The sequence below is a fragment of the Aspergillus aculeatus genome (genome assembly GCF_001890905.1).
Source record: "Aspergillus aculeatus ATCC 16872 unplaced genomic scaffold ASPACscaffold_16, whole genome shotgun sequence".
NCBI classification, from domain to species: domain Eukaryota; kingdom Fungi; phylum Ascomycota; class Eurotiomycetes; order Eurotiales; family Aspergillaceae; genus Aspergillus; species Aspergillus aculeatus.
In genome coordinates, this window is record NW_017962991.1 from 23,647 (window position 1) to 50,457 (window position 26,811).

At 53.1% G+C, this 26,811-nt stretch overlaps 9 protein-coding genes across 9 annotated transcripts; 4 read left to right on the forward strand and 5 right to left on the reverse strand.

Moving 5' to 3' along the window:
- Positions 1 to 92: 92 nt before the first annotated feature.
- On the reverse strand, positions 93 to 1,347 carry ASPACDRAFT_125010 (SDR family oxidoreductase). Its single transcript, XM_020196775.1, has 2 exons — positions 1,055 to 1,347; positions 93 to 965 (listed from the first exon to the last, which is right to left on the reverse strand). Exons 1-2 carry the CDS (start codon positions 1,292 to 1,294, stop codon positions 174 to 176), a joined length of 1,032 nt encoding a protein of 343 aa, XP_020052748.1. The 5' UTR covers positions 1,295 to 1,347; the 3' UTR covers positions 93 to 173.
- A 57-nt stretch (positions 1,348 to 1,404) lies between these two features.
- ASPACDRAFT_46571 (uncharacterized protein) lies at positions 1,405 to 3,316 on the reverse strand (the record flags this gene model as incomplete). Its single annotated transcript, XM_020201805.1, has 3 exons — positions 1,405 to 1,437; positions 1,497 to 1,580; positions 3,086 to 3,316. The coding sequence occupies 3 exons, from the start codon at positions 3,314 to 3,316 to the stop codon at positions 1,405 to 1,407; spliced, it is 348 nt and encodes a 115-aa protein (XP_020052749.1).
- Positions 3,317 to 5,118: 1,802 nt separating this feature from the next.
- Positions 5,119 to 6,595, reverse strand: ASPACDRAFT_1890833 (uncharacterized protein; the record flags this gene model as incomplete). The annotated part of the gene is made up of 2 exons (XM_020198593.1): positions 5,119 to 6,130; positions 6,202 to 6,595. 2 exons carry the CDS (start codon positions 6,593 to 6,595, stop codon positions 5,301 to 5,303), a joined length of 1,224 nt encoding a protein of 407 aa, XP_020052750.1. The 3' UTR covers positions 5,119 to 5,300.
- A 373-nt stretch (positions 6,596 to 6,968) lies between these two features.
- ASPACDRAFT_125011 (glycosyltransferase family 32 protein) lies at positions 6,969 to 8,338 on the reverse strand. The gene has a single exon (XM_020196776.1). The coding sequence runs from the start codon at positions 8,222 to 8,224 to the stop codon at positions 7,118 to 7,120; it is 1,107 nt and encodes a 368-aa protein (XP_020052751.1). The 5' UTR covers positions 8,225 to 8,338; the 3' UTR covers positions 6,969 to 7,117.
- Positions 8,339 to 9,422: 1,084 nt separating this feature from the next.
- Positions 9,423 to 10,003, forward strand: ASPACDRAFT_46574 (uncharacterized protein; the record flags this gene model as incomplete). The annotated part of the gene is made up of 2 exons (XM_020201806.1): positions 9,423 to 9,540; positions 9,603 to 10,003. 2 exons carry the CDS (start codon positions 9,423 to 9,425, stop codon positions 10,001 to 10,003), a joined length of 519 nt encoding a protein of 172 aa, XP_020052752.1.
- Positions 10,004 to 11,019: 1,016 nt separating this feature from the next.
- On the forward strand, positions 11,020 to 12,312 carry ASPACDRAFT_34307 (NO-inducible flavohemoprotein; the record flags this gene model as incomplete). Its single annotated transcript, XM_020200034.1, has 1 exon — positions 11,020 to 12,312. The coding sequence occupies one exon, from the start codon at positions 11,020 to 11,022 to the stop codon at positions 12,310 to 12,312; it is 1,293 nt and encodes a 430-aa protein (XP_020052753.1).
- A 2,026-nt stretch (positions 12,313 to 14,338) lies between these two features.
- ASPACDRAFT_46576 (ankyrin repeat domain-containing protein) lies at positions 14,339 to 16,596 on the forward strand (the record flags this gene model as incomplete). The annotated part of the gene is made up of 2 exons (XM_020201807.1): positions 14,339 to 14,480; positions 14,534 to 16,596. 2 exons carry the CDS (start codon positions 14,339 to 14,341, stop codon positions 16,594 to 16,596), a joined length of 2,205 nt encoding a protein of 734 aa, XP_020052754.1.
- A 3,881-nt stretch (positions 16,597 to 20,477) lies between these two features.
- On the forward strand, positions 20,478 to 22,745 carry ASPACDRAFT_34610 (uncharacterized protein; the record flags this gene model as incomplete). Its single annotated transcript, XM_020200055.1, has 5 exons — positions 20,478 to 20,887; positions 20,947 to 21,987; positions 22,038 to 22,311; positions 22,372 to 22,486; positions 22,537 to 22,745. 5 exons carry the CDS (start codon positions 20,478 to 20,480, stop codon positions 22,743 to 22,745), a joined length of 2,049 nt encoding a protein of 682 aa, XP_020052755.1.
- Positions 22,746 to 23,689: 944 nt separating this feature from the next.
- Positions 23,690 to 25,933, reverse strand: exg2 (putative exo-beta-1,3-glucanase; the record flags this gene model as incomplete). The annotated part of the gene is made up of 3 exons (XM_020196163.2): positions 23,690 to 24,101; positions 24,172 to 25,184; positions 25,238 to 25,933. Coding segments are annotated over 3 exons (2,121 nt in total), but the record flags the coding sequence as incomplete, so codon positions are not given.
- Between the last annotated feature and the right edge of the window lie 878 nt (positions 25,934 to 26,811).

The following is a 26,811-nucleotide window of genomic DNA, read 5'->3' on the forward strand; positions in this document are numbered from 1 at the left end:
CACTGTAGCCTACTCCGCCCATGAAAGAAACCATGCTTGCAATGATTGGCACTGACATTTGTCCACTGATTTTGAGCTAGTAACAAACCAATGCAGCCAAGAAACAATCATAGTCACTTCTTTGTCATTACTGTAACATTCTATAGCCATAAGATCCATAGTTATGTGCGCCATCACTGCCCTAATGTCTTCTCGAGTTTCAACAAAGACTCTGCCGTATCCTTGATACTCGCCTCCAAGGAATAGAACTCAATCCCCAGCCGCGTGCGCACTTTCTCATTCGACACCCCATACACCTGGGGCACCTCCCGCGCCGCCTTACCGACGGGCACCTTCGCCGTATCGACCTCCGACACCTCGGTCCTCAGAATCTCACACACCTGTGCATAATCAAAATTGCCGGCAACCACAAAGAACCGCTCATTAGCCGCCCCCTCAACCTCAAACGCGCGCAGATGCGCCTCCGCCACATCCCGCACATCGACCCAGGCCGGGAACCCGGTCGGGGGGATCTCGCTCAGACTCCCGTTCATGAACCGGTACACATCCGCGGCGCTCTCGTTCAGACGATCCATGCTCGCGACGTGGTGCTCGACCGGGCCGTAGATCATCGGGGGACAGATCGTCGACAAGCTAAAATTGGGCTTCTCGCGCTCCACGAACTCCCACGCGGCTTTCTCGGCCAGCGCCTTCGAGGCGCAGTAGGCCGTGGGCCCGTCGGCGGTCTTGGCCTGCTCGTACGTCTCCGGGTTCCAGTCGGCTTCGGTGTAGGTGTGCTCGGGCCAGTAGCCCTTGCGGAGGTTGACGATGGAGGCGAAGGAGGAGGTGAGTACGATGCGCTGCACCTGGGGTGCGTGGCGGTGGGCGGCGGAGAGGAGCTGGAGGGTGCCCTGGATGGCGGGTTGAAGGAGGTCGCGTTCTTGGTCTTGGACGCTGAACGCGAAGGGGGAGGCGGTATGGATTATCTTCCATCGCCCGGAGTTAGCTCATGGACCTTGCTTAGTGTGAAGGTGTATGCCATGGGGCATGCCTTCAATTGTTTGGAGGAACTCACGCCTTGAACGCCCTTGACGGCTTCATCGAACGCCCCCGGTTGGGCGATATCCTTGACAATTGTGAAAGATAGTTTGTCCCCGTACTCCGTAAAGATCTCACGCACTCTCTCGGCGGTCTGCTCCGAGCGGACGGTGCCACGCACGCGGTAGCCTCGTCGAAGGAAGACCCGGAGGACGTGCGTTGCGACGAAGCCAGAGGCTCCGGTGATGAGGATAGTTTGATCTTCGATCTTCGACATGACGTCGACTTTGCTTGTGCTATGGATGGGTTTGTCTGTAGAGAAACTGTCCCTCAGAATCTCTAGCAGCTGGGGGCCAGACCGTCTTAAGTACCCTTGAGGACTGATGCTCAGGGCGTCTGGCCTTTTCCGGTCCCGCCATACTGGGGCATCATATAGGTGTGGACTGATGTGACCGTAGGTGTCCTGATCTCATTCTCACCTCATGAAGCCGCTTGTCCCATTTCGAGACGCGAAGCGGGGTGATTGTGGGACCTTTCTCACCCATTGCGCCTGTTATGGCAACCTGGAACAATAATGTTTAGTGATATAGTCTCCACCACGGGAACTCGGCACCATCTTCCCGTCGTGAAGTAGGATCATTAGGAAAAGGCAGTGACGACACGGCCCACTAACGTTGATAAGCTTCACCTATGTAGGGTGATACTTAAGGTGCCGGGTAAGACGGATGTGCTTGACATTGACATTTGTCGCGGGCACGTCCCCGTACATGGAATGCGACGAAGGGTGCTAGGGTGGTCCAGCCGCGCACCGCGGCCCGGGTTCTCGGGCTTGGCTGCAATCGAAGGACTCCGGAGCATGAGGTTCCCGGTTGTCTTGAAACACCCGCGCGGATCGGGGTGTGGCGCTTGTAGGGTCTCAATGTATTGCTTTGCTAGGCTACCTGTTAGGCGCACAATGAAAGATAATGTATGCCATCTCCAAGTGGCTCAATCTCTCCCCTTTACTGCCTGTTTAGGCAATTTTGGCACTCATTTTAACGGTATCCGCTCCGGTTGTACGAAAAGAGGCCCGATCAAGTTCAATCTTAGGTTATAATAATGTGTAATGAGACCCGGCCAGAGTATGTCTGTTCTGACGGAGGTATCCCACACCCAAGCTGATTAAAGCTTCGCTGTTCGCACGCCTCGTCTTCAAGGTTCCGGGCCATCTTATCTCCTTCCGAATTCCGAGGCTTATCTTGCCCGACCGTCTCGTGCAAATGCCCTAGCCAGATCGAGCAGATCGATCCGATACAGGTTGGACCGAGCGACTCGGTCAGTAGTATAGGAGCAAAGCTAAGATATTCTCGCGATCTCGACCTGGTTTGCATACATGGTGAGTCTCATCGAAGACTATCAGACCTTTGAAGATCAATTGCCCCATTACTCGGAGAAGATTCGGATGCGCGGCCAAGCCGGATCCTTATCAAACTTATCGCTCCCAACTCTGGCCAGCCAACGCCGGCAACTCGGCTTAATGATTGGAAGACATAGTGAAGCAAACATGGCTGCGATAACTAAATAAGTATGAAGAGTACCCATAGACTTTCTTTCTTGTGCTTAGAAATTTTTTTGTTTGGGGTTTTTTGGTATCCTCACTGAGTAGCAATTATCTGGCCAAAGAGAAAGGACCACAATGTTAATGTACTGCGTACCCGAAATCGCATTCCATGCATGCCGCCAAAACCAAGCATCATAATCCCACTCTATTCATTCCAGCCTTTCTCCTGTATCCCAGGTCCATTGACCCGACTAGTACACCCTCCCCAATCGAACATAGACATGACAAAACCTTCCCGCAGTCGTACTCATTGACTCCCGCACCCGCACCCCCTGCTTACCATTCACGAACCCCACATCCACCGCCGTCTCCAACGTGGTATTCGCCGAGGGCGGCTCTTCAAAAACTTCCCCGTCCCCGCAATCGCATTTTTGCCTCCTGTTTAGTTCGAGATTCTGCCAGATCCACCAAACCCGATCGATCATCCCATAATGGCCCCAGAAGGCCACATCCCTGGGATTGACATACACATCGCAGCCAGGGTCCCCGCCCATCGAGTAGTGGATGCCCGCCGTGCACCCCGATCGTCCCGCTGCCGAGGACGCTCTGCATGGTCATCTGAAACGAGTAGATCGAGGTGTTGTTGAGAATCAAGGCGAGGGTGTGGGGGTAGGTGTTGTAGCGCTGCAGGATTGTGGTTGTGAGGGAGCGTTTCGGGCAGCGCGGATTGTGGGCGAGCGGGTTTGCTGCGATGGACATGTTGCCGCTGGCAGTGACAGGACGGCGGGGCCGAGGTTGATGGTGTGGTTTTTGAAGAGATTTGATATTGGTACTCCCTTTTTGGATAGCCGTACGCCTCTAGCGATTTAGAGGAAATAGTAGAGGCATATTACTTTTGGGTGTAAGTATTTATGTAAAATCTAGTATATTTTAGATAACACTAGAAGCAATCTTCTTACATTAGGGACTATTTGCATTCTTTTCTAGCTGAAGATCTTGCTATTAGGGTTCTTAGAGAGTCTTTTTTGATTCTTTCTATTAGAATTGTTTAGGGAGATTAGAGTATAGATATTTACAAAACAAAATACTCTTCGAGTATAATACAAAGCATATGTTTTTGTATGTAGAGATTTATGCATCGTCTCTTTCTGGTAAAGGCTGTGCAGCTGCCACCTTATCCGAAAAGGCTTAAGGGGAGTATGTTATAATTAGAGGAAGTACGGCTATTAAATCTCTTTTTGAAGGGTACGCTTGTGATGCAGCCTCCGCTAGTGGTGGGGGGGGGGGGGGCCAAGGGGTAGAGTGATGGAGGCGTAATCGTCAAGCAGCAGTCGGATGGCGGATTGGTTGGCGATGGGGGCGACGTTGCCGGACATGGATGTGGGGCTGTCGTCGAAGACTGGGGAGGTCTTCATTGTGGAGGCTGGGATGGCGTCGGCCGCCCAGTCCCAGTGTCTTTTCGAAGGCAGTCAATAATGGTCTGGGTGGGATTGTGGTGGAGAGAGCTTACGGGTAATCGCCGGTGTAACTGCACTCGCTGCGGAGGGCGGACTCGAACTCGGAGATGAAGTATTGGTGCCAGGCTAGGAACGTTCCCTATCAGTGACAGTTTGCTTCATATGCTCACTGAGTATCGAGGGAGGGAAGCGCACTGTGTAGTGGGTTTCCAGTGTGTGATTGATGTGAGTCGCTACAAAATCACCGCAACGCGTTCTTGCGCCCGGGGCTAACTCCGAGAAGTACGTAAAGGCAATTGTTGCAGGCACATCACGGAGTTGATTTAGTCCTTCTTCTCTGGGGAAGTCAAGGCTCGCCAGTTGCGGTGCTCATGTTCAGCGCTCTTGGCAAGGTTGGTGACTGCGACCTTGTGAGCGAAATCGGCCAGTTGCTGGAGTTGAGAAGCTGCTACAAAGGTGTCGTTAGTTTCTGCAGATGGAGTCTTGGAGAGTGGAGCCCAGGATTGCGAGACTAACAGTCCCACGACGAGAGGTTGAAGAGCGATCATATTTGCGATTTCAATCCAGGGAGAATGGAGGATGGGATATCGCTCACCAAGCTGAACTACTGGGCGAAAATGGTCACTTTATAAGAAGATCGGGCTTCTCTTGATACAGATGGACCCACTCTCTCAGTAGCCAAGCCTAAACAGGATGAAGCTCAATGGCTGGAAGGTTTATTCATTGCAGCAACGTCTCGTTTCTAACAATCGGATAGCGGGCCGGGCAATTGCTAGGAGCGGGAGGACCACTCGCATTTTCAGAGAATGCACATGAGCTAGAGACACGTCAATATGCCTAGACCAGATCCACGGTGTCTATCAGACTCGGCAGGTAACCGATATCAAACTACTTCAGCATACAGCAAGCCAATATAAAGAAATCCAGCCTAGCGCTGCTGGCGAGTTCCATTGCTCATCCTCCCAGTGTGAAGTTCCCTCTTAGAGACTACAAGCTTACTAGGTAGCAGCATTTGCCCTAGATAATACATTCACTGTTTCCGAATCTTTAGGTTTCCAAGCACCCCCCTCCCACTTTTCCAAACATAATCAATGTATTGATTAAGCGTTTGTCAGATGCGTGACCCAACGTTGATTCTTCTACCCTGCTAAATCCGATCACGTAGGTCGCTGTCCGACTGATCAACATCATCCCCATAAATGCTCTTCACCATCCAGTAATATGACCGTCTCTCTCCAATCTCGTTCAACAACCACAACAATCTACCCATCGAAAACCCCAATATCTCACTCCACCTTCCTGACCTGTTTATCCTCCTGACCCCACCCCCCAAACAAGACTTCATCCCGAACCCAGCTCCCAAGCAAGCATGCACTCCCCGGACCCAGCAACAATGACCCTCCCAGAGCGACAGGAATCATCCTCTGCCATCGAAAATCCCATCCCTTCGCCGCCCACGCACTCCGCAGTTCCAGCATTACCACAATCATGACTGTCGAGTACCCGGCTACTTGGTCCCAGAGCAAGAACCCACGCACTCCATCGCCAGGTGATTTGGCTTGTGGGCCAATGGCCAGTGGTGGGATGAATATAGCGGTCGGGTGCAGTTCATTATGGTAAATTGGTTGGAATAAAGTCGGGAAGAGAACGGTGGTGATAGAGACAGATGCGGTAGAGATGTGCATTAGTGTGCTGAAGAGGAGAGCAGGGATGGTGGCTGCTCGGATGGCGTGGATGTGTGCTTCGTTCTTCTTGGAGGTTGCTGGGGTCGTTTGGGTGGTACCTGCAGGGGCGATGAGCTTAAGAAAAGGTCGCAGGGTGTATAGTGATGCTAGCGTCAGCAGGGGATAGATGTTCCACGCGACGATGGCGAGTTGGTGGAAGTTGCTGCTGTTGCTGATTGTGCTGGCCACGGGAAGGGTCATAAGGGCGGCAGGGACAAGATAGCTGAGAACGATGGCGGGAAAGAGGAGGTGGTTCACCAGCGGTGCGAAGGATGAAATGGCGGAGAAATGTTGGAGGATACTGAGATGGGTCTGCTTGGGGGGGCGGACAGTGTGAGAAGTAGTGATATAGTTCAAGGCCCATAGGAAGCCGGTCGAGCCTATGGTGCAGCCTTGGAAAAGTAGCAGCCAGAGGGTCGGTATTTAGTCACAGACCATAGATGTTAGCTTTTGTGAGGATTACCATCATCAACAGACATAAGAGCGGGGTGATGCACATACTTCAGAAGACTCGGCTTCTGCCCCCGGAGACCATTTACGTAGGCGATGACAATGCACGGCAACAGCTGCCCGAGGAAATAGAGACTCACTGCTGAGGCGGCAGGGTGAGAACCATCAATAGCCTCGTACCAGAAAGCAACCAGCACCGAAAGAGTGCAATCAAGTGGGTAGCGAATGCCGGTGAAGTTTCTCCGCAGAGTAGCCTCGGTTCCGGGAAGGATGTAGGGCTTAGAGCCATCCAGCGCCCGTAACAGAAGCGCAGTGGAGCCGTCGAGCGCGGAACGGCCCCAGGTCCCTAGCATGCCCACCAGGCCCACTACATACAGAACAGACTCGGCTTGGGCTCTTTTGAACATTTTGTTTCGAAGTAAAAGACTTCAATGGTAATGAGAATAATATGGGAGGAGGGATTACGGGTTTTATATAATCGACTCTTCTTTGTTGACAGCGGATGGAGATACGAGCTGATGTGAGAGTGAGCTGTGAATCATGACGTCACTTCAACCCCGCCAGCTGATTTCAGCTGCACACGAGCTGCCTTTTGTCTGTCGAGTGAGTTGGCCTATAACAGTAGTGCTAATGATTCTAGATGGGGTCCGATCGCTCCCAAAGTTAAATTAGTCTATTTCCTGAAGCTCTGGCCTAGGTCAAATGCTAAGATTCTGCAAGCAGCACATATCGAGGCTAGCGGGTAGCAACCAAGGGTATTAAATGTCATCTATTCAGCATCATGACTCCTAATACGTAAAAGGAAGACGACGTCCTCTGAGCAATGGTTTTTTGAATTCATGAGTGAAGAGAATGCCCAAGTTGATATTGAGGATATTATAGGAAATTACATATACATAAACTTCATTTCATGATGCACTTTACAGCCCCTACCCCTGCTGCTGTTCTTGCTGCTGCTGCTGCTCCTGCAGCTTCTTCCTCTCCTTCGCCTCCGCATCCGCCTGCTTCCACGACCCGGCATAATGATGGCTCACCAACGCCGGACTCTGATCGGTGGGAAACCCATTCTGCGCCGCCGCAAACGCATTCCCTGGCATAATCAACAAATCCCCGACCAGTTTTGGAGATTTGATACCGTGGAAATCCCGATCATCGACCACCCTTCCTAGCAACCCCGCCAACCCATTCAACAGCGCGATGGTCATGATCTTCGGGCCCGTGACATTCACCACGTCGACGGGCAACATTTCCAGCGTCAACTGGTCCACGCCCACCCCATTCAGGGCGGCGATCTCCTTCAATTTGGCGACGACCGCGTCCACCACCGCTGCCAGATTGCGGGACCCCGGCCGCGCCGCGAACACCCAGTTGCAGAACTGCGACGCCACCTCGGTGCCTTCGCCGCGCCACCCGAAGTCGAACTCCAGCCCCACGATCATGTCGATGTTGGAGGATGGGTACTCTGGGGGCACCCAGGCGTCGACCTCCGTGTCGCAGGTGACGTCGAGATCGCTCCAGATGCCACCTTCCGCCAGAACGATCAGGTAGCGGAGGAGGTCGGCACGGAGGATGGGGATGGGGAGCTTTTCGTACACTTCGACAATGTCCGGGCGGGTGGCGCCGTAGCGGGTGTGGACGAAGGTGAGGGCGGAACCGTCGGTGAGGAGCTCGTGGCGGAAGGTGGGGTTCTTGAGGAGCCAGCTGTTGATCCAGCCGATTTGATCGGCACTCAGCTCGGGGGTCTTGGAGGAGTGCCAGACTTTGTCGGTTATGCCAGCGATGGCGGCGTCGACGGTGTGAGGATTGGAGCTGGGAAAGGTGGTAGAAAGAGTAGTAGGTTCTGTCTGGATGTTGTTGTTGTTGTCGTTGGCACTGCTTTGTGGTGGCGGGTGAGCTTCAGATAACCCTAACGAGGCATTCGATTTGCTGTGACTGAAGGGTTTAGGTATTTCATCCCAATTCTGAGATATAAGAAATATTAACGAAAGAAAAGGGACCGTGAGCAAAATAAAACGCAGATATCGAGAAGAAATCATGCTGACCAGCAACAGGTGAGTGACAGGAGGAGATCAAAAGTGAGTGAACATTTGGCAGAGTAACGTGGGGCGAGGGACGGAGCAACGTGGGTATGATGTGATATTTAAGAGAGAGACATGGAAACAAGTCAGGGTCTAGGCTGGATGCCTACAGGCTTACTTAGCACGTGGGTGCTGCTTTAATTAGCACAGGCGCCAAGCCATGGCAGCTTTAGCCAATATGAGTTTAACCTTACCAGAACTTGTCTCACTGATGAAAGACACTCCCACTCACTTACATGGTACCCTGGCAAGACAAATTTTAAACGCCAATGATACAAGCTTCTAGTCCAGGCCCGCTTTAGCTCCAAGATCAACCCAATTTACGGAAAACCAAACTCCCATCCGCGGCGCTGTATGTAGCGAATAACACCATCGCCCTGGTAGGCGCCCGCATTAAAACCCGTGCCTTTGTTGCTGCGGTTGTTCCGCTAGAGATCAACACTCTTATCCAACACAAGGCTACGGACACGACAAAGATGTGTCTAGGCAAGGATTCACATCCTTATCACGCGATGGTGTTGAGGCTGCCAAGGTACAGGAGCTAGGCCCCGCAGCGCAGCGAGGGGGGGCCGATTTATGCTTCATGCTGTACTGGCCTCGTTTGAAATCGGAGGCTGAATGACTGACGTTCGCTGCTATTTTCGACTTTTGATGTGCTTGTTTTCTGCTTGCCCTACCTCCCCTATCCAAGCATTCTGGTTCAGTCGGATACAATATCGCCAGTTTTCAGGATCGATTCGATATGGATTCTCGTCTTCCTCACGCTTCGTCTCCAAGGCACACACGGTCAGACGACAGTCGACATCTCCATCGAGAGCAATCCCCATTTCATCGGGTGGTATCTAGACCCAACAGGCTGTGAGTGCTCATTCCGTCTTTCCAGGTAGTCAAAGGTTCCCGTACTTAAAATCACTCCCCATCCACAGCGCACGCATTAACCGATCCCAACACCTGGACCACATCCGGCACTTACGCCGCAGGATGTTCAGGGAGTGCCTGTTCCTTTGCAACGCTGTGCACTGCCAACACTCTCTTCTACAATAACAATGAGAGTCTCGTCTGGTAAGATCCACCCTCAAAGCAACCCATTAGTCCCGCTCTATGCCTGCTTCTGATGCTTCTCGTGGTGACCAGCACCTCTGCGCGGTGTTATACAATGACTATCTACCAAACCTCCCCTTACGGCGGTCCCAGCGCGAGTAACCTGTTCTGTGCCCAAGCCTGGAACGCCAACACCGTCTACCGCGAGCTGCCCGCCGCGAGCACGACACCAAGTAGGCAACCCGGTTGGCTCTTTCTTTGCACTAGCCTGGCTGATAATGATAACATCTATCAGCTTCCAAAAGCAGTCTCACCACCGCGGCCATTACGTCCTCTCCGACCGTGACTTCGATAAAAGAAACATCTGCCGCCACGATCTCATCCACGACCCCAACAGCCAGGGAGTCCGTTACAACCTCCTCGAGTGGCAGTTCCTCCAAAGCGTGGATCGCCGGCCCCGTTGTTGGGGCAGTAGTGGGGATCGCTATCATCGTCGGCGGAGCGATCTTCTTCCTCTCCCGCAAGCAGAGACGGACGTTCCACCCCCAGCCTCAATATGATCTTGGCTCAGGGTATCCTTACGGGGGTAACGGGAGTTTTGTCCAGCAGCAGCAGCAGCAGCCGCAGGAGAGACATGAATTGTATCAGGAGCATTTTGCGCCCAAGGGGCCTGCGACTGTGTATGAGTTGCATTAGATCGTCTTTGTGTCTGAGTGAGGTAGGTGGCTTTGACTTGAAATCAATAACTAGTATCACCTGCAACATATTGATCTAGAAGACTCTCACTTCAATGTCTTTCACAACAAGCTCCTTCCGATCTAAAGATGGAAAGCTCAAGGGAAGCGTGCAAATTGTGGATATAGAGTATATGGGAGGAACTGTTTCCACCCCGCAGCTGAGGTGGTGAGGTGTCCAGCTAATCGAAGGCGTGGGAATCTGTTATACGCCTCCAGCGTATAGATAAAGCCAGTACCGAGCTGAAAAAAGACAAAAGTCTTCCCAATTGGAAATACTAGAGGAATTATACAAATGAGGTAGTCCATGGAAAAGCAGGACATAAAAAGCTACCTCTCAGTACATTCTCAGCCCATAGAGCCTGGAAAGAAGATGCATACTGAGTACTATCTGTGCAGCCTTTTAAAATGTGGAATTTTCACCAGCCGGACGACTACTAGAAAGGTCTTCTTATCAACGTGTTATTGCCAGCCGCCATCATCACCTCCACCAGGTTTCTTCATGCACGTTGCAGCGGCCCAAAAACCCTGAAGTCTAGGTATTGAAGAAGAAGAATAATGATGTATGCGGAGGCCTATGACGACAGATAATCACATCTGCCTGAGGACTATAAAGTGGCCATCACGAATGAGTGACTGATGTGCTCCGGTTAAGTGTAGGCAAGAGATTCGTTATGAAAGAGATGACATGTTACTTAGATAGCTTCAAGATCGATGGTAATTGCGGCAAAGTGGCAGTTGGGTAATTGATTATGTCAACTAACTACTTTGTTAGTCAAGGATAGCTTGATGGTTTGCTGTCCCAGCGGTTCAATATCCGATTACGATGCCTTATGACCTACGTGATGATGTAAGCCCGGCTGGCCAACATAGCAATAAAGAAGTCCCCAAACCCGCCCCACCGCATGGAGTAAAAGAATATCATTTCCAGCTCTTATCGCACTTCACAGACTCGACGAATTTCTCAGGCCTCGTGAGATGTCTTCCCGAGCCTTATGTCGTCGAGTGGCGCTTCCAGCGCTCGCGCGGCGCTTCCCAGTGTCCGTGTCGCAAAGGCCGCTCACCACACAGCAGAAGGAGATTGTCAAGTCCACAATTCCGGCACTAGAACAGCATGGCGTCACGATCACCACCCTCTTCTACAAGCGTCTGCTCGAGGCGCATCCCGAACTGAAAAACATTTTCAACACTGCGCACCAAGCAACTGGGGAACAGCCTGCAGCCCTGGCGCATGCTGTGTGGGCGTACGCATCCAACATCGACCAGCCCGAGGCCCTAAGTACGGCCGTGTCTCGCATTGGACACAAACATGCCAGTCTGGGCGTTCTGCCCGATCATTATCCGATAGTCGGTCAGCATCTTCTCGTCGCAATCAAGGATGTCCTGGGACCGGCCGTCAACGAGCAGGTCCTTGCCGCGTGGGCCGCGGCCTACCAGGAGCTGGCCGACATATTTATCAATTTCGAAGATCACCTCTACAAACAGCATGTCCAGACACCTGGCGGCTGGGTAGGATGGCGGAAATTCTTCGTCTCTCATAAAATCCCGGAGAGCGAGGAGATCGTTTCCTTCTACCTTCGCCCCGTCGACCAGGGCGCGCTGCCCGAATACCACCCCGGCCAGTTTGTGAGCGTACGATGCTATGTGCCCGAGCTGGGCTCCTATCAACCGCGGCAGTATAGCCTGTCCGACATTCCGAACGGCCAACACTTCCGGATCTCCGTCAAGCGGGAGATGGCGAATGCTTCGCGGCCAGCCGGTCGGATCTCGAACGTTCTGCACGAGTCACTGCCGATTGGCGCGGAGCTGGACGTGAGCATGCCGTCCGGTGACTTCGTGCTCGATATCAACGCCACCACTCCCGCGGTGCTGATCAGCGGTGGCGTGGGCCTGACGCCCATGATGTCGATGTTGAAAAGCATTGTCAGCCAACAAGGTCCGTCTCGGCGTGTGGTGTTCATCCATGCGGCACGGAATGGGCGCGTCCATGCCATGAAAGCCGATTTAAACCAGATCGTTGCGGAGAATCCGATGGTTAGCCGCATAGTCTTCTATGAAAATGCCGCCGAAGGCGATACCCAAGGTGTGGACTATGACCATACTGGGCGCGTGGATTTAGCTCGGATCAGAGACGAGGCTGTTCTGCCCGATGCCGACTACTACATCTGTGGGCCGCAACCTTTCATGAAGGCGCAGAGCAAGAGCTTGGAGGCTTTGGGTGTGGCGCGGGACCGCATTCACATGGAGGTCTTCGGCTCTCCGCGTGATTGAACGACACAACAGAAGCCTGTTGCCATAGGGAGTTAGGTGGCTCATGTACTTGGGCTCTCTACTTAAGATGACAAGGGAGAGCAGACAGGAAAATGTGTCAATCATATTTCTTAAATAACAGACAGGCAGTTACAGAAGAAGCGGGGCAATGTGTAGAAGCAGATGCGCCGCCGGTAGTATGAAATTCTGGGAATTATCTCAAAGATGCACATGGGTTGACACATATGCTCATATTGTTACGCAGCAAGCCATGTGAAGCTGATTGCAGGGTGGTTATTTCGCTCGTTAGGTTGGTTTCCGTTTGGCATCATGTTTTGCCTTGGGCAAGGCAACCTAGCTAGGCGACATTGATTTGAGCGAAGCAGAACGTGATAAAAATCTCTTGCAGGAACGCACACCTTTTGAGCCGCGACGATATAGCCTGGCAATGATGAAAGTATGCTTAGGGGTAGGATGTGCGTAAAATAGTCGGCAAGTCTATGACGTCATTCAATACTGCAGCCCCCAGATGGCTTGTTTCATATACTGGTCATTAATCGTCTTCAGAGTCAAGTTAGTCTGCGAATCATTCGATACTATCTCCTGCGGCTGAGGATGATGTATCACGGACCTGTCATGGAGCTCGAACTTGGTCGAAGATAATCGGAGCAAGAGGCAAATTGCGTACTCCTTGGGAAAGTCCGGTTGCTAGAAGTTATCCGAGCCTGGCACATTCTGCTCGAAAGGTGGCGCCCAAGAAACCCCTGCTCCAAGCAGGGGGCAAGATATACTCGGCGACATGATCGTACGTGTATCATTTCCGAAGCCCTGTACATCGTTACACACATGGAGCTCACCTGACTATTGGTCTAATAGTTTCGGAAGAGTAAGGCCGAGTATCAAACCTACCATGTGAGATAGACTACAACGCGGTCAGGCAAGTGGGCTGTAAGTTGGGTGTGTTCTACCCATTCTCTTTACGAGTCGGCAAGACACAGAGGCTCAGGCGTCTGAAGCGTTTCTGTGTCAGGGTGAGGTTTCTTTCTTTGGGTTGGTTGAGACTAGATGAATCCAACAGAGCTGTCTGATTGAATCAGCGCCAGATGGCTTCCAGACCCTCTTTATCCCTCTCCCGTTGTAGCTCCTCGCTGTATCCTTCTACTTCTTTTACCTCATCGCATATGATCCGCTATACCGTTGATCCGACCGAGGAAGGAAACAGTCCTATTGCAAGTATCCGTTCTGTCTTTATTGGACCAGTCGCCTGGCGGAATAGCTCGCCTGACCATCATTGCCTCGGCTTTCGCTTCCAGTGCATGGGCGCTTCATTGGTTTTCGGGTAATGCGGAATATCTGCAAAATGGTACAGAGGTTCTTGTTTGAACTACATGATAAAGTGTATCTCTCTACATTAATGTTTGAAGAACTGACCAGATGTGGAAAATTCACAGTGTCCAAAAGATAATTCTAGGGCTTTATTGAAACAGGCAGCTCCCGGCCGCTGTTTTGTTTTTCAGAATGAGACGGATATAAGATGTGCAGTTTGATGTAGATGGTTGGTATGAATAAATACTCATAGGCTACTGGTAGTAGAATAATTCCAAAATAGAAAGCGGTGATTCTGGCTATGAAAATGGGGCAGAAAATACTTTTTGAAAACCTCGCCGTGTTTGGCGAAAATCTATCCGAGGTGAAGATAAAACAAGGCCATCCCAACCCACAGTGACTATATACTCTGTCCTCACTGATTTCTGTTATTCGGAGGCGCTACTTGACTATCCGCAACAGGATAGAAAGAATTTGTCACTGCAGGGGTTTGCTGACAGGTTTTTTTCAGGGGAAGTCAATAGCAAGGATAATTGGGAGGCTGAAGCCCAAGCTCCTTCCAACCAACAGTCACTGCCTGAGGCAGCAAACAGTGGATCTTCTAGTCAAATTCCAGTGGCTTGGCAGGACGGAGTGCTTGATTAGATTTCAAATTAGATTTCAAATTAGATTTCAAAAGCCGTCTGTTCAACCACCAACACACCCACCACCCAAACGTAAAATGGCTATCCCATCCCTCCCAGCCGAACTCATCCGCCACGTCATATTTCAATCCACCCCGCCCAAACAATGGGGCAAATACTGGCCCTCCACGCGGGCCGTGGACGAGGTCAAGGACTTTCTGGCGCTGAGGCTAGTGTGCAGTATGTTATCCCCGCTCGGTGTAAACCAGCGACCTGAATTCTCATGACGGCAGAGGAATTCAACAACATCGTTCTGGATTATTTCCTGGACCCGCGGGTTTTGACCCAGAGCTTTGACTCGGCGTGTCTGCAGCGGAGTGACCCGCCCACGCCCCCGGCGATCCGCTTCTGCCGGAGACTGTTGAGCCGGCATCTGGAGCGGAGTCGGGCGGGGCGTCAGGTGAATGAGGTGTCGAGGAAGTTTGCGCAGCGTGTCAATGGGGTTGTGGATGCGGCGGTTGCTGCATTACGGGAGGGGAATAGGGATGGGGATGAGGTTCAGAGGCTGCGCAAGACGTACACGGAGGGCATGGCGGCCGCGGTGGTCGCGTTCGGGGGTCTTACGAAGGCGATGTTTCAGGGGATAGCTGGGACGAAGCCGGAGAGGGAGGGTGTGGAGAAAGACCAGGATGGTGATGATGATGATGATGATGATGATGGGCTGGAGGAGGATGAGGGAGAAGATGATGATGATACGGAGTGGGCGTGGAGCGATCCATTGACCATGGCGCTGACGGCAGCGGGGATCCTGTGTCGAGTCGACGACATGAAGACTCTCATTGCCAAGGGTGCGAGGCCTTGCTTTGAAGAAGATGGAGGATGGATTGGGTTGACCCTTCACGGCGCTGCGATCGGCGGCAACCTCGATGCCATGAGCCTTCTTTGCGAGCACATTCGGCGCGAGAGTGTAGGCGACGAGGACGAAACCATGGACGACTGCTTGCACACGGGGAACACGGCGTTGCATTTCGCCGCACAGTACGGTCACTGCGAAGCCGTGCAGTGGTGCTTGAAGGAGGGATTCAAGCCGGATGACAGGAACAAGAACGATCAGACGCCGCTCTTCCTTGCTGCGAGTAGCGGGCATGCCGATGTTGTTGAAAAATTCCTCGACCTGGACTTTGAGCGAGAGGGGAAGTGGAGGCTGTCAGAGAAAGATCAAGAAAGGTCTGCTGCTGCTGCAGCGGATGATGATGATGATGACGACGACGATTGGTTCACGATGCAGCGCGCTATAGTTGACGTCGAAGCGGATGATTACCGCGGACGAACCCCAATGCTGATGGCCGTACAGCGAGGGTACTTGGACGTTGTTGAGAAGCTGATGCGGAGAGGGGATTTGCTGATCAACCGACGGAACCCTGAGGAGTACAGGATGACCTACCTGGCGACAGCAGCCTCGAGGGGCCACGAAGCGATCGTCCTCCGCCTCCTTTCGTACCCGGATATCAAGACAGGCGTCATAGACAGCAGTGGCCATGGGATTCTAAAACATGCAGCTGTCGGCGGCAACGAGAATATCGTACGGAAGGTCTTGTCATGGCCCAATGTTGACGTCAACCGGCGCGGCGAGGACGACTCGACCCCGATCATGTGGGCTGCGATACACGGCCACGAGTCCATCGTCCGGCTGCTAATTGATAATGGCGCAGCCGTGGACCTGGTGACACACCAGCTACATCTCCGGCTCATGAGGTACTTCGGCGTTTCAAGCGACCCGGATAATGGCGCAGTCGACAACCGACTGCTGGGAGCAATGACTGGGCAGGTCGCAGTGCTGGTCGGCGCGTCGGCGCTCGACGCCGCGGCACACAACGGCCACGAAGGCACATTTCGATTGTTGATGTCTCAGCCGGGCGTCGAGCTTGATCGGCCGGACTTGGATGGCCGGACACCGTTCGCCAATGCGGCTCTTACAGGGAATGCGAGCATTGTCAGGATACTGTTAGAGCAGGGTGATGTGCTCAATCCTGAAGCACCTGATAGATACGGCCATACGCCCTTGATGCTTGCGGCGCGGGCTGGCGATGAGGATGTCGTCAGGGCTCTTCTACGGGACCCTCGCGTGGATAGCAACCGGAAAGATAAAAAGGGGCATTCTGCTCTGGCCCTGGCGGCGATACAGGGCTCTGAGGATCATGAGAGTGTGGTGAGGCTACTGTTAAAAGCGGTTCGATCCCGACAGGAGGTTGAAGAAGCCCAGGCAGCGACCGAGAAAGCAAGCATGCGTGCGCTTCTGAGTTCATACCTGCAGATAAATCCTGAGAAGGTCAACGAACGACACAGTTTAGATTAAGAATCAACCTTTCTCTTCTTTCCTCATCAAGCGAGCAATCGGACTATTCGCCTCGACAGACTATCCCTCCTTATGCCCAACACAGAGGAAACCGCGCATCTACACAGGTAGCCGAGCTCACATCTTCACTACTGAGGAAGATACAGGCCTCTCGGGGAGAAGTGGGGCGTATCATGACACTCCTCCTTGGTGGTTAAGCGGAGACACTATCCATCATGGTATGCTCACGCATTTCTCAATCATGAATTTCTTTGCGATAATGGCACGGTGTCAAGCTCGCCTAATTCCTGTGCTGGATATCCTGCCATTGTTCATTCTTTTTGACAGTCCGTAACATTGTGAATACCGGGACCGTAAAACTGGTGGATTTTGGCTAAACTGGGAGGAATGAGGAAAGATCTACACACGGCGGCCGAGGCGGTGAGGTGCCCACTAAATCAGAGGCAGGGAGTCCAACAACACTGATCAAGTATAGACACCTTCGGTAAGCACACATGGCATCATATCGTGGAGTTCGTGGAGTTTGGCAAAGGCGGGGTGAAGTGGGTATCGGATGGAATTGCAGTGTACGCCATGTGGCACTAGAGAAAGGGAAATAGACTATCTACTACTGGAATAGGAACAAATCGGCAAGCCCTTTACCCTTCCCCTTGCAACCTTATATCGGCAAATGTCCTGTGCTGGATGTGTGCGTTCGCTTAAACGGATTTATCAAAGCAGCTAAGAACGAGCCGAGACGCACATCGGGTCTATCAATAAACTCCTCAACGGCAGGAATTCCGCCGAATGAGTCGAACAACTGCCGATCATGGTTGTTTTGGGTGGATGTCACCTTTCCTGCTAATCACGTCTCCCGGGAACGTTTTCCCTTTACCCCTCTTAAACGGAGCAGTTCCGCATGCCCCGAAACCAGGAGCCAGCTCTCAGCTTCGGAAGGACCTGGCGCACGCCTGCAGATAATGACCTTTGTGCCCGTGGCTTTGCCGGAATGCGGTTGATGAGCAAGTGCAATTCTTTGACAACTCAATAGTGGTTGTTACCATTCGCAGCCGCAGCCCAGATATGTTTGAATCTGATCAGAGCAGTGTGGGCTTTGCTGGAGACTGGGCATTTTGAGATCACTTTTAATTTCTTATTAGCGGAGACTTTGTGTCATAGTGTAGGCTTGATGGGATTCCGTTATTCACATCTGATTTTTCGGCTGCAGGAGTGACAAATCTTGTATACCTGCGATGACTTGCAGCAACCATTGTAATCGCGCAGCTCAACAAGACAGTAAGGCACGCAGCTTGTGGAGCAAGGAGACCGTACATATTACGCGATCTATCAACTATACCCAACAAACATACTCCACTATAATTCGGCTCCAGCACAGTGGAGAATCATGTCAGAGCAGTACGGCATACTTAACCAATCAACATACGTGGCCACGACCCTTCGTGCCAGACAACGGGGCTTACTTGAGAGAATCGGCAGAAGGCGAGCTATTTGCCGTCGAGGGCTAGACTGTTCGGAGCCGGCCCGGCCTCTATCCAAACTTTTCCCCCATATCTAGGGAGGGTCATCGTGTGCTTGTTGCTCGTTGCACCGATTAATCATCCTTGGAGTTGTGCTACATAGCCCAGGCTTGCTAGTACCTACTGTCTTCATGAAAACGGCAGTCATTTCCGACAAACCAATCGCTTCTCAAGCATTCTTTCTCCGACTTCTTCTCGGCCGTGCAGGTCGGCCCAGTCACTGCGACAGTGTAAGCAGGCTGTCGAAGCCATCCAACGGATCGGACTCACCTTAGAACCTCATATCATTGGCTGACTAGCAATTTAGCCGTCAAGAAACAGCACCAAGGTTCAGCCATGACTAAGTCAAGTTACGGAAGTCTATGCCGGACCATTGGGAGCTACCCGAAAGCCTGGGTTTGTGACAGCCAGAATCTGTTAACCGATTTCAAACCACTATGCGCTTCACCGAAGCCCATGGTTTTGTCAAATGTTTGAGGTCTGCCATGTCTGTGGCATGATAGGCTAGCGATGACTTTCTATGGTGTTTGATTAGTAGTCTGATGGACCAGCGATTGATCTTGCATTCGGAAGCCCCATCTCACTGTCTAGCAAACCGATCTGGAGCAACTTGATCTTCTGTCATTCGATCATCGGGCGAAATGGGATATCCTCCTATCACTCTCTCGTGATGCAATCCCAGGAGCACGCTGTATTGTGCTTGGTGGGAGGCGACGTGCATGGGGGGCTCATGATCACTGCAACACTACTGCGGCCGAGCCGATCCCAGCACCACATAACATATCCACCTCTTAAAGAGCCTTTAGACTGGATGATATGAAGACAGCATCACAAGTGACCGTTTCTAGCAATAAATCGCATGCACCCGCTGTCCCCCGTCATCCAGACTGACAGTACAATTGTCCTTTCTCTAAAACACGTACCGTTCAGGGCGGCGCTGATCCACGGGTTGATAAGAGACACCCCGGTATCGGCCGCTTGCGTCGGCTGCAGCAATCGGAGAAAATTCTAGATTTTCCCATCATTGTGACGTTTCCGCCACAGGCACCCGACCCCAGAAATTCAACGCCAAGAGATTCTTCGGCTCCGAACGTGAGGCGTCAAAAGTAGGAGTATGTGCTTTACTCGGCTATTGTGCGTTTAGTAATCACCTTGTTGCAAGTATATATACCTTATAGTAGCGTTCTACGAAGGCCTGTTATGGAATTTAGAAGTATTTGTGGGTACAACCTTTCCCCCATCTATGGCGTTTTGCACTCTACAGGTAAGCTATCTTTGCAAGGGGCTCTTGCTGACCGGAGCGGTTGCTAATGGTACACCACCCCTGGTAGTTCTTGTGACCTACATCGAACGAGCCAACGACTATAATTATTTCAATTCTCGTCTTGTACGATGGTCCGCCCTCACGACACACTTGGACCAATAGAGCACGCCGTGCGCGACTCGATGCTTACGGCTCTTACGCAGCTGGCTGCATCCAGCCTGGGCTATGGGCGCACCTTTACCGCATTAGCTAACGGTGATACATCGGTTGTTGTTGCGGAAGGGACGACATCGTGCTCCACATCTGAGGAAGGGGAACTCAACACCGCAAGTCTCATTGGTGTTCTGGTCTCCAGCTTAGAGAGAGGACGAGGTGGGGACACAAAAGCACCTAGTCGGACCAGACCGCACGTCATCTTAGACATAGGGGAGCACGAAGTGAGCTTTGAGAGTCATCCACTTGTCCAACGATCGCAGGCTCGCTTCTACGCAGATGTCCCTATATGTGACCTCTCCGGGATTCAAATCGGTACCTTCGGCGTGGTCAGCAGGAGCCCTCGCTCCTCGTTCCCAGACAATGACCTCGCAGTCTTGGACCAGACTTCTAGGATTATTGCGGAGCATCTGCATACCATTTCGGCGCGCAAGGAGAGCTTACGAATGAAGAAGCAGCTCCACGGGCTAACATCTTTAGCCACCGAGCGGAGTGGGTTCCCTGGCGCTGCATCAGTTTACGCTAAGGCGTGCACACTACTCCAGGCCAGCATGAACGTTGACGGAGTGATTCTGATGGATGCACCTCGCCTTCATTCGCAAAGCGATTTTACAAGGTGCCTATGACACGCACTGGAACCGGAGCGTACGAACTAACCTGTTCTTAGGTCGTCTTGCACTAGCTTCTGCCAAATGGGAGGGCAATGCGACTGCGCGGATTCCAGACGCCGCTCATCATCGAAACTCCGCGGTCTCTTGGGCTCTGCGATCTCCGAGGAGTACTCCACAAAGGCTTTGGAAGGGGAACCCCCTACGCTAGACGAAAACCTGATCCTGAACTTGCTCCAGATGTTTCCCCATGGCCAAATATTCAATGCAGGCCAGCCTATGGATACACGCAATACAGTCCATCAGACCGTAGCTAGAGAACTCTTCCGAGCGTTCCCTGATGCAGCGTCGCTCATGTTTGTCCCACTTCAGGATGATGGTATGTCTGACTGGCTCGCTGCGACGATCGTCTGGGATTGTGACCGTCCACTGGGTGATGACGACCTCGGTTACCTGAAAGTACTCGGGGATATAATCACCTGCTGGGTCGCTCGGATTGAGGGAAGCTCCCTCAAGAAATGCAAATCGGATTTCTTATCATCAATAAGCCATGAGATGCGGTCGCCGCTTCACGGAATGCTGGGCAACTGTGAGTTGTTACAGTCTACTGATCTCAGCCCCACTCAGAGGGATATGGTTACAATGGTCGAGACCTGCGCAAAGACGCTGCTCGATACAATACACTGCCTGTAAGACCTACTCTTCGGGATCAATAGGGATGGGTAGCTAACGACCTTACATGAAACAGGCTCGACTTTAACAAGATTAGCACTCTCTCGCAGACGCAAAAGCGGTGCAGTAATATGGCCGCGGATCTCTGGGATGTGGCGACGGAATTCGATCTCAGTTCCCTTGTGGAAGATGTGACAAACGTCGTGCTTGCCGGGCACCGACACCTCAACGAGGCATTTAAGAACTCTGGATGCACCTGGCCGGTACAGGATGGCGTGGGTTCAGTGGAAGTGGGCCCGGGGAGGAAGCCGGATGATTTTGCTGTCGTGATTCGGGCTGAGAACCAGATTGATTGGAGGATACACTCTATCTCTGGCGCTTGGAGTCGGATCATCAAGAACATCGTCGGCAACGCGTTGAAATTTACTAACTCTGGGGTGATTGAGATAGCTCTCGACCGGAAACAACAGAAACGCCACGGGCGGACGACCGACTTTGCACACCTGACAATAACGGACTCTGGCTGCGGAATTGCTCAAGATTATCTTGAGAACCAACTCTTCACTCCCTTTTCCCAAGGGTCTGTCCTCACTGAAGGGGTTGGACTCGGTATGAGTATCACAAACCGGCTTGTGAAACATCTCGGGGGCTACACCAAGGTGGAGAGCCACCTGGGAGTTGGGACACGGGTTGACGTCCACATTCCGGTCGACTTCGTGCAGGAGAAGTCTGTAACCACGCGGCCTCCGGATACGAGAATCCGTCCGGAGAAACCACTACGCGTAGTCATGGTTGGGATGAACCCTGATTTGAAGGGGGGCGAGATGGGCCAAGGCCTAAGCACTGACGCAAAACGCAGACTCGCCCTCGCAACCTCTATTAGCAGCCACCTTTCTCGCCATGCGGACCACCAACTCTCCTTTGCTGAGCCCTCAAACTGTGGTGGTGGTGATGGTGGTGACATCGCAGTAATAGAGGAACCGACATGGAAAGCAACACCAGGAATTGACTTGCGGAAGTCCCGATTCCGTTCGGTCATTGTCATTGGGGGATTTGAACTCGCTTCTCCGCGGCACCTCGTTGTCGACGGTGTCGACGTATTCCACATTCCACAACCGTACGCCACCCTATCATGATTTCTTCCAGACACGTACTAAAGGAATCTAGCCTCGGCCCCAAGAGATTTCTCCACACCTTGCGAGAAATCACGGATTTACAGAGCTCTACGACTGCTGGAGATAATCGTCTGGCCGCGCACCCTATAGCCGTTCTGCCGGCGCGGCCACGGTCGACAGTCGAGGACTCTGATAAAGCTGAGAGCTCCGACTCTCCACCAGCGGTCAAGGCACGCGCACCGAACGATGCGCGGTTCGTTCCCCGAGCCCCGGCAGAGGCGGCTATATGCGTACTGGCTGTGGATGATAATGAGATCAACCTCAAGGTATGCATTCTATATCCAGCGGAAGGTTACCACACGAAATCAAGTTATTGATCCGCGCAGGTTCTTTCTATGTTTCTGAAAAAGATCGGATGTACCTTCGAGACTGCATCTGATGGCCTTGTTGCATTAGATAAATACAAGCAGGCAACCAGAAAGTTCGACTACGTACTGATGGGTATGCTCCCCGCGCGCTATTGCAAGCAACAACAGCCCTAACCTGCTCAGACTTGTGCATGCCGAGGATGGACGGAATCGCGGCAGCGAGCGAAATCCGACGGTACGAGGAGGAGCATGGCCTCCCCCGCACCGCCATTTTGGCGTTGACCGGCGTAGCCTCCTCCGAATTGCAGGATCAGGCTTTCGCGGCAGGTATGGACGACTACCTGCTCAAACCCCTTACCCTTAACGACTTGAAGCGGATTATGAAGGCATGAGGCCTCCGGGCTTTTTTTTCTTTTTTTTCTCTTTTCTTTTGCGGTTCTCATGGTTTTGCTTGTTTAACGACTACATCGACTACATCCTTGCAAAGGCTAGTATAAAGAGCTTCTCTTAAAACTTGTTGTTTAACCGAGCGTCCACTGCAAATTAGCTTAGGCCTTGAAATGATTGACAGTGTAAATAAAGGTCCCTGTTGTGACTTCGTACTATTGTACGCATTTCCCTCCGTATTGGTAGAATATGCCTACTATAATGTGCCCCAGACTTAATTACCAGCCTACAGCCAGGTCCAAGGTCATTCCTGAAGAAAATCTACATTGAGATTCATTACTAGCAATAACGGCTCAAAATTGAATTGCAACATGTGGCAAAGTAGCCGGAGTGTCCCACGTTCCCCGTTCTCCTTCGGTTGGTTGTTGGGGAATGAGTCCTCTGCTCAACCACTAACGCCGATCAGCAGCTGTAGCTTAAATTCTCACAGCCGCAGATTTCATTTAAACCGATCGAAAAATGAGAAATTGTAGGAGCTCTCCGCGGCTTGTAACCACGAAGCTCGAACAAGACTGAAAAGGAAATCCAGTGATGAGTTAATAAAGGGGCAGTACGATAACCCAGCTTACCGGAAAACGACCGCGACCAGTGCTCTGTCCGACGCGCAAAACGAAAAAGAAAAAAAAAAGGGGGGTCTACATACATCTCAATAGTACGGGATAATCTGTCCAGACAGGTGTGCAAAGTGATTCATGACATCGTCGAGGGGGAAGGTGATTTATCGTCTATTCGAAACCAGCACCTATGTACATAAAACGTGTTGCGATACAAACCACATCCACCACAGATCGATGAACATGCTCTCAACAGCCTGAATCCCAGCCACACCACACCACACCACACCACACCATTGCAGAAGCCCTCTTCACTCACAGAAGAGCAGAGCTGTTCAGTAATACTCGGGCAGATCCCCAAAGCTAGGGATCGTATCGCCACACTTGAACTTCGGGCTGTACGCTTTCGCAGGCATGTACCCGTTCTTCCACGCGGTGCGGTAACTCCACTGCGCCGCCGACTCGGTCGCCCACGTCCAGTAGAACCAGCCCATGGCGGTCTCGAAGGCGGACATCTGCGCTTCCGCGTACGTCTGCAGAAAGGTCTTGTACCCATCGGAATATCCCACGGGGGAGGTGTTGGCCAGGGTGCAGGAGCAGGTGCCGTCCGAGGCGGTGGGGCAGTACATCGTGTCGCCGGTGGAGGCGAGGGTGCCCTCCCACCGGTTACCGTTGCCGACGTTGTTGACGTACTGCGCGCAGTCGGTGTCGGCCTGGGACCATTCGCCGCAGATGGTCGGGCCCCATCTGTTTTCCATGGCAACATTAGCTTTTATCCCCATATCTCCAGGAGGGGTAAAGGGTGAGAGGCACGTACCCGGAACTCGTAACATTAATCGCCTGGATCATACTATACCAGCTCTCGCAGATCAACTCAACGCGCCGTGTGTGGTTCAGCACGATCTCCCCCGTATTAAAGACGGTGTACTGATGCGTATCGAGCATCATATTGTCCGGCCGTGTCTTGAGCATGCTGTCCCACTTGGCCAGATTCAAGAACCCGTCGTGCACCGTCACCCACGCCTTGATCCCGTTCTTCTGGACGAGCTCCGTCGCCTGCGTCGTCCAGTTCAGCACATCCGCCACGGGCAGCGACAGCATGAGCGGTTCGTTGGCCAGCCCGTAGATGGTGACGACGTTCTTGTACCGGTCCTGGGCGAAGAACTGCGACAGCTGGTCGTGCATGTCGAGCGACCGCTGGCGGTTCAGGGCGCCATCCGTCCCGTTCAACCACCCGATCTTGCCCTGGTGGCCGCTGTGGTTCCACCCGTTCTGACTTCCCGGAATCCCGTGCGGGTCGAGGTTCACGCGCAGCCCGTACTTGCGACAGTACTCGATCGCGCGCAGCAGGTACCGCCAGGCGATCTTGGGGACGTAGGGGTCGCCGTCGTAGGTGCGCACCGCCCAGTAGGAGAATTGCATGCGGACGTGGTCGAGCCCCGCGTCGCGGATGTCGATGAAGTCTTGCTCGGTGATGAAGGTGGCGTAGTGTTTTTCGATGGTGGTGTTGGCGTCGCTACCCAGGCGCTCGCAGAGGGTCCACTCGTCGATGATGCCTTCGCTCGAGGAGTACGATTGGAAGAGCGAGGGAACGATGAAGGGCTCGATGGAGAGCCAGCCTCCGAGATTGACTCCGCGGATGGGCTGCGAGCCGTAGGGGAATGCCTCGTTCAAGGGTGGGACGTTCTTGTTCGCTTGGGCGGAATCATCCCAGGTCGAATTCAGTCCCATGATCGATAATCCTCCCACGGTCGCATTGGTGAAAGTGACGTTGAAGCCCGCTGTATCGTACCAGGTGAACGGATCAAGGTATGTTCCTCGAGCGTAGGCCTAGCATACAAGTCAGCTATCACAGCCTTGATCCTCCGTCCACGCAAACCTACCGGTATGCTATCACGACTGATCCCATCCAGGTTAGAATTCGCGGGCTTGTCGTCATCCGAGCTTGCTGAACTCCCACCATTCTCCGCCCTCCGCGCCATGATGATCCCCACGGGGATAGCAATCGCCGCCAACACCACTAGTACCACGAAGAAGATGAACGTGCCTCTCCACTTCTTCCAGAAAGGCAAGTTCGCCACGCTACCCCGACCCGTGGACCTGGACCCACGACTCCTCTCATCCCAGTCCCCTTCCTTCCTGAGCATACCGTCCGTCGCCTCCGCAGCCTCCCCGTCTGCTCCATTCCCACCAAAGCCACCACCGCGGTGCCGCACCTCCGCCATCCCCTGCTCCAACTGTGCTCCGGACGCAACCCTGCTCTGCGCCCCGCCCCTAGGCGTATTCAACGCGATGGGCGCCAGCATAATCGGCTGCTCAGCGATAACAGGACGCTTCCGCTGCCTCTGCTCGTGCCCTTGCTCCGAGGCTTCGTCTCGCCCGTCGCGCGACCCTTCACCCAGATGACTCAAACAATCCTCATCCCCGACTGTGGAACCCAATAGCTTCGCCAAAGCATCCCCACTGAGCAACTCCTGCGCCGCGCTGTCCCGGTTCGAGTTCCCATGTCTCCCAAACGCAGCGGCCAGCCGCTCCCGCCGTCGCTGGCGCCGAGTCTCCCGGTCCGGGCGCTGGCCGCCCGGCGGGGAGGAGTTGCGTTTCCAGAACGCCAGCGACGAGGACGGGGCTCGTTCCCTTGGCTGGGACGGAATGCGCTGAGCACCCACATCCCCACCGATCGCATCATCATGCTCATCGTCACCATGATGGGCCATGGCCGCCGCGCGCTCGGACTCCATGAAGGTCATCATATCCGACAGGCCGCGGGAGCCGGCCTCTGCCTCGAATTGGTCTGCAGCGGGGACGTGCGGACGCAGCGGAATCCAGTTAGGGTTTGTCCCTTGGGGGAATTGGTGCGGTTCATATGCGTAGGTTGATCCCGACCGGTGGTGGTCTGCATTGTCTGGGTGGTCGTAATCGTGATGGTCATGGTCGTGGGAATAGAAATGGTTGTCAAATTCATGGGGACTGTAATCGTAACGTTGTGGGGAGTGGGGCGGTGCCTCCGAGTGGACATCGGAGGGAAGGCTGGGACTCAGGCTGGAGACGTAGCTGTCTTCTCCCCGGTAGCCCAGGCGCGGGGGCGGGGAGAGGGTGTAGTAGCTCGGGGTGGTGGAGTCGGGAGCCTCCGGCAGCTCGCGGCTGGGGCTGCTGGAGCGGCGGGACAGGCGATCCCGGCTGCCCGAGTGGAGAGACATCCGCACTGAGCACGGACGTTCTTGTTCTTCGGGTCTGCTCGGGGAATTAAGGCCTTGTTGAAAAAGCCAAGGGTATGCTGGAGGTGACTGTCGGGTGTGGCGGCGGATGTGGATGGAATGTGGGCTGACTGGTGGGAATGTCCCGGCAATTTGGGGGGATGAGTGGAGTGATAGGCCCGGATGTTCCGGATTGATTGTAGGGGGATTAGATTGAAAGTGGAATGGGGATTTGTGGAAGAAGGAGGGAGTGCCCTGTCAGC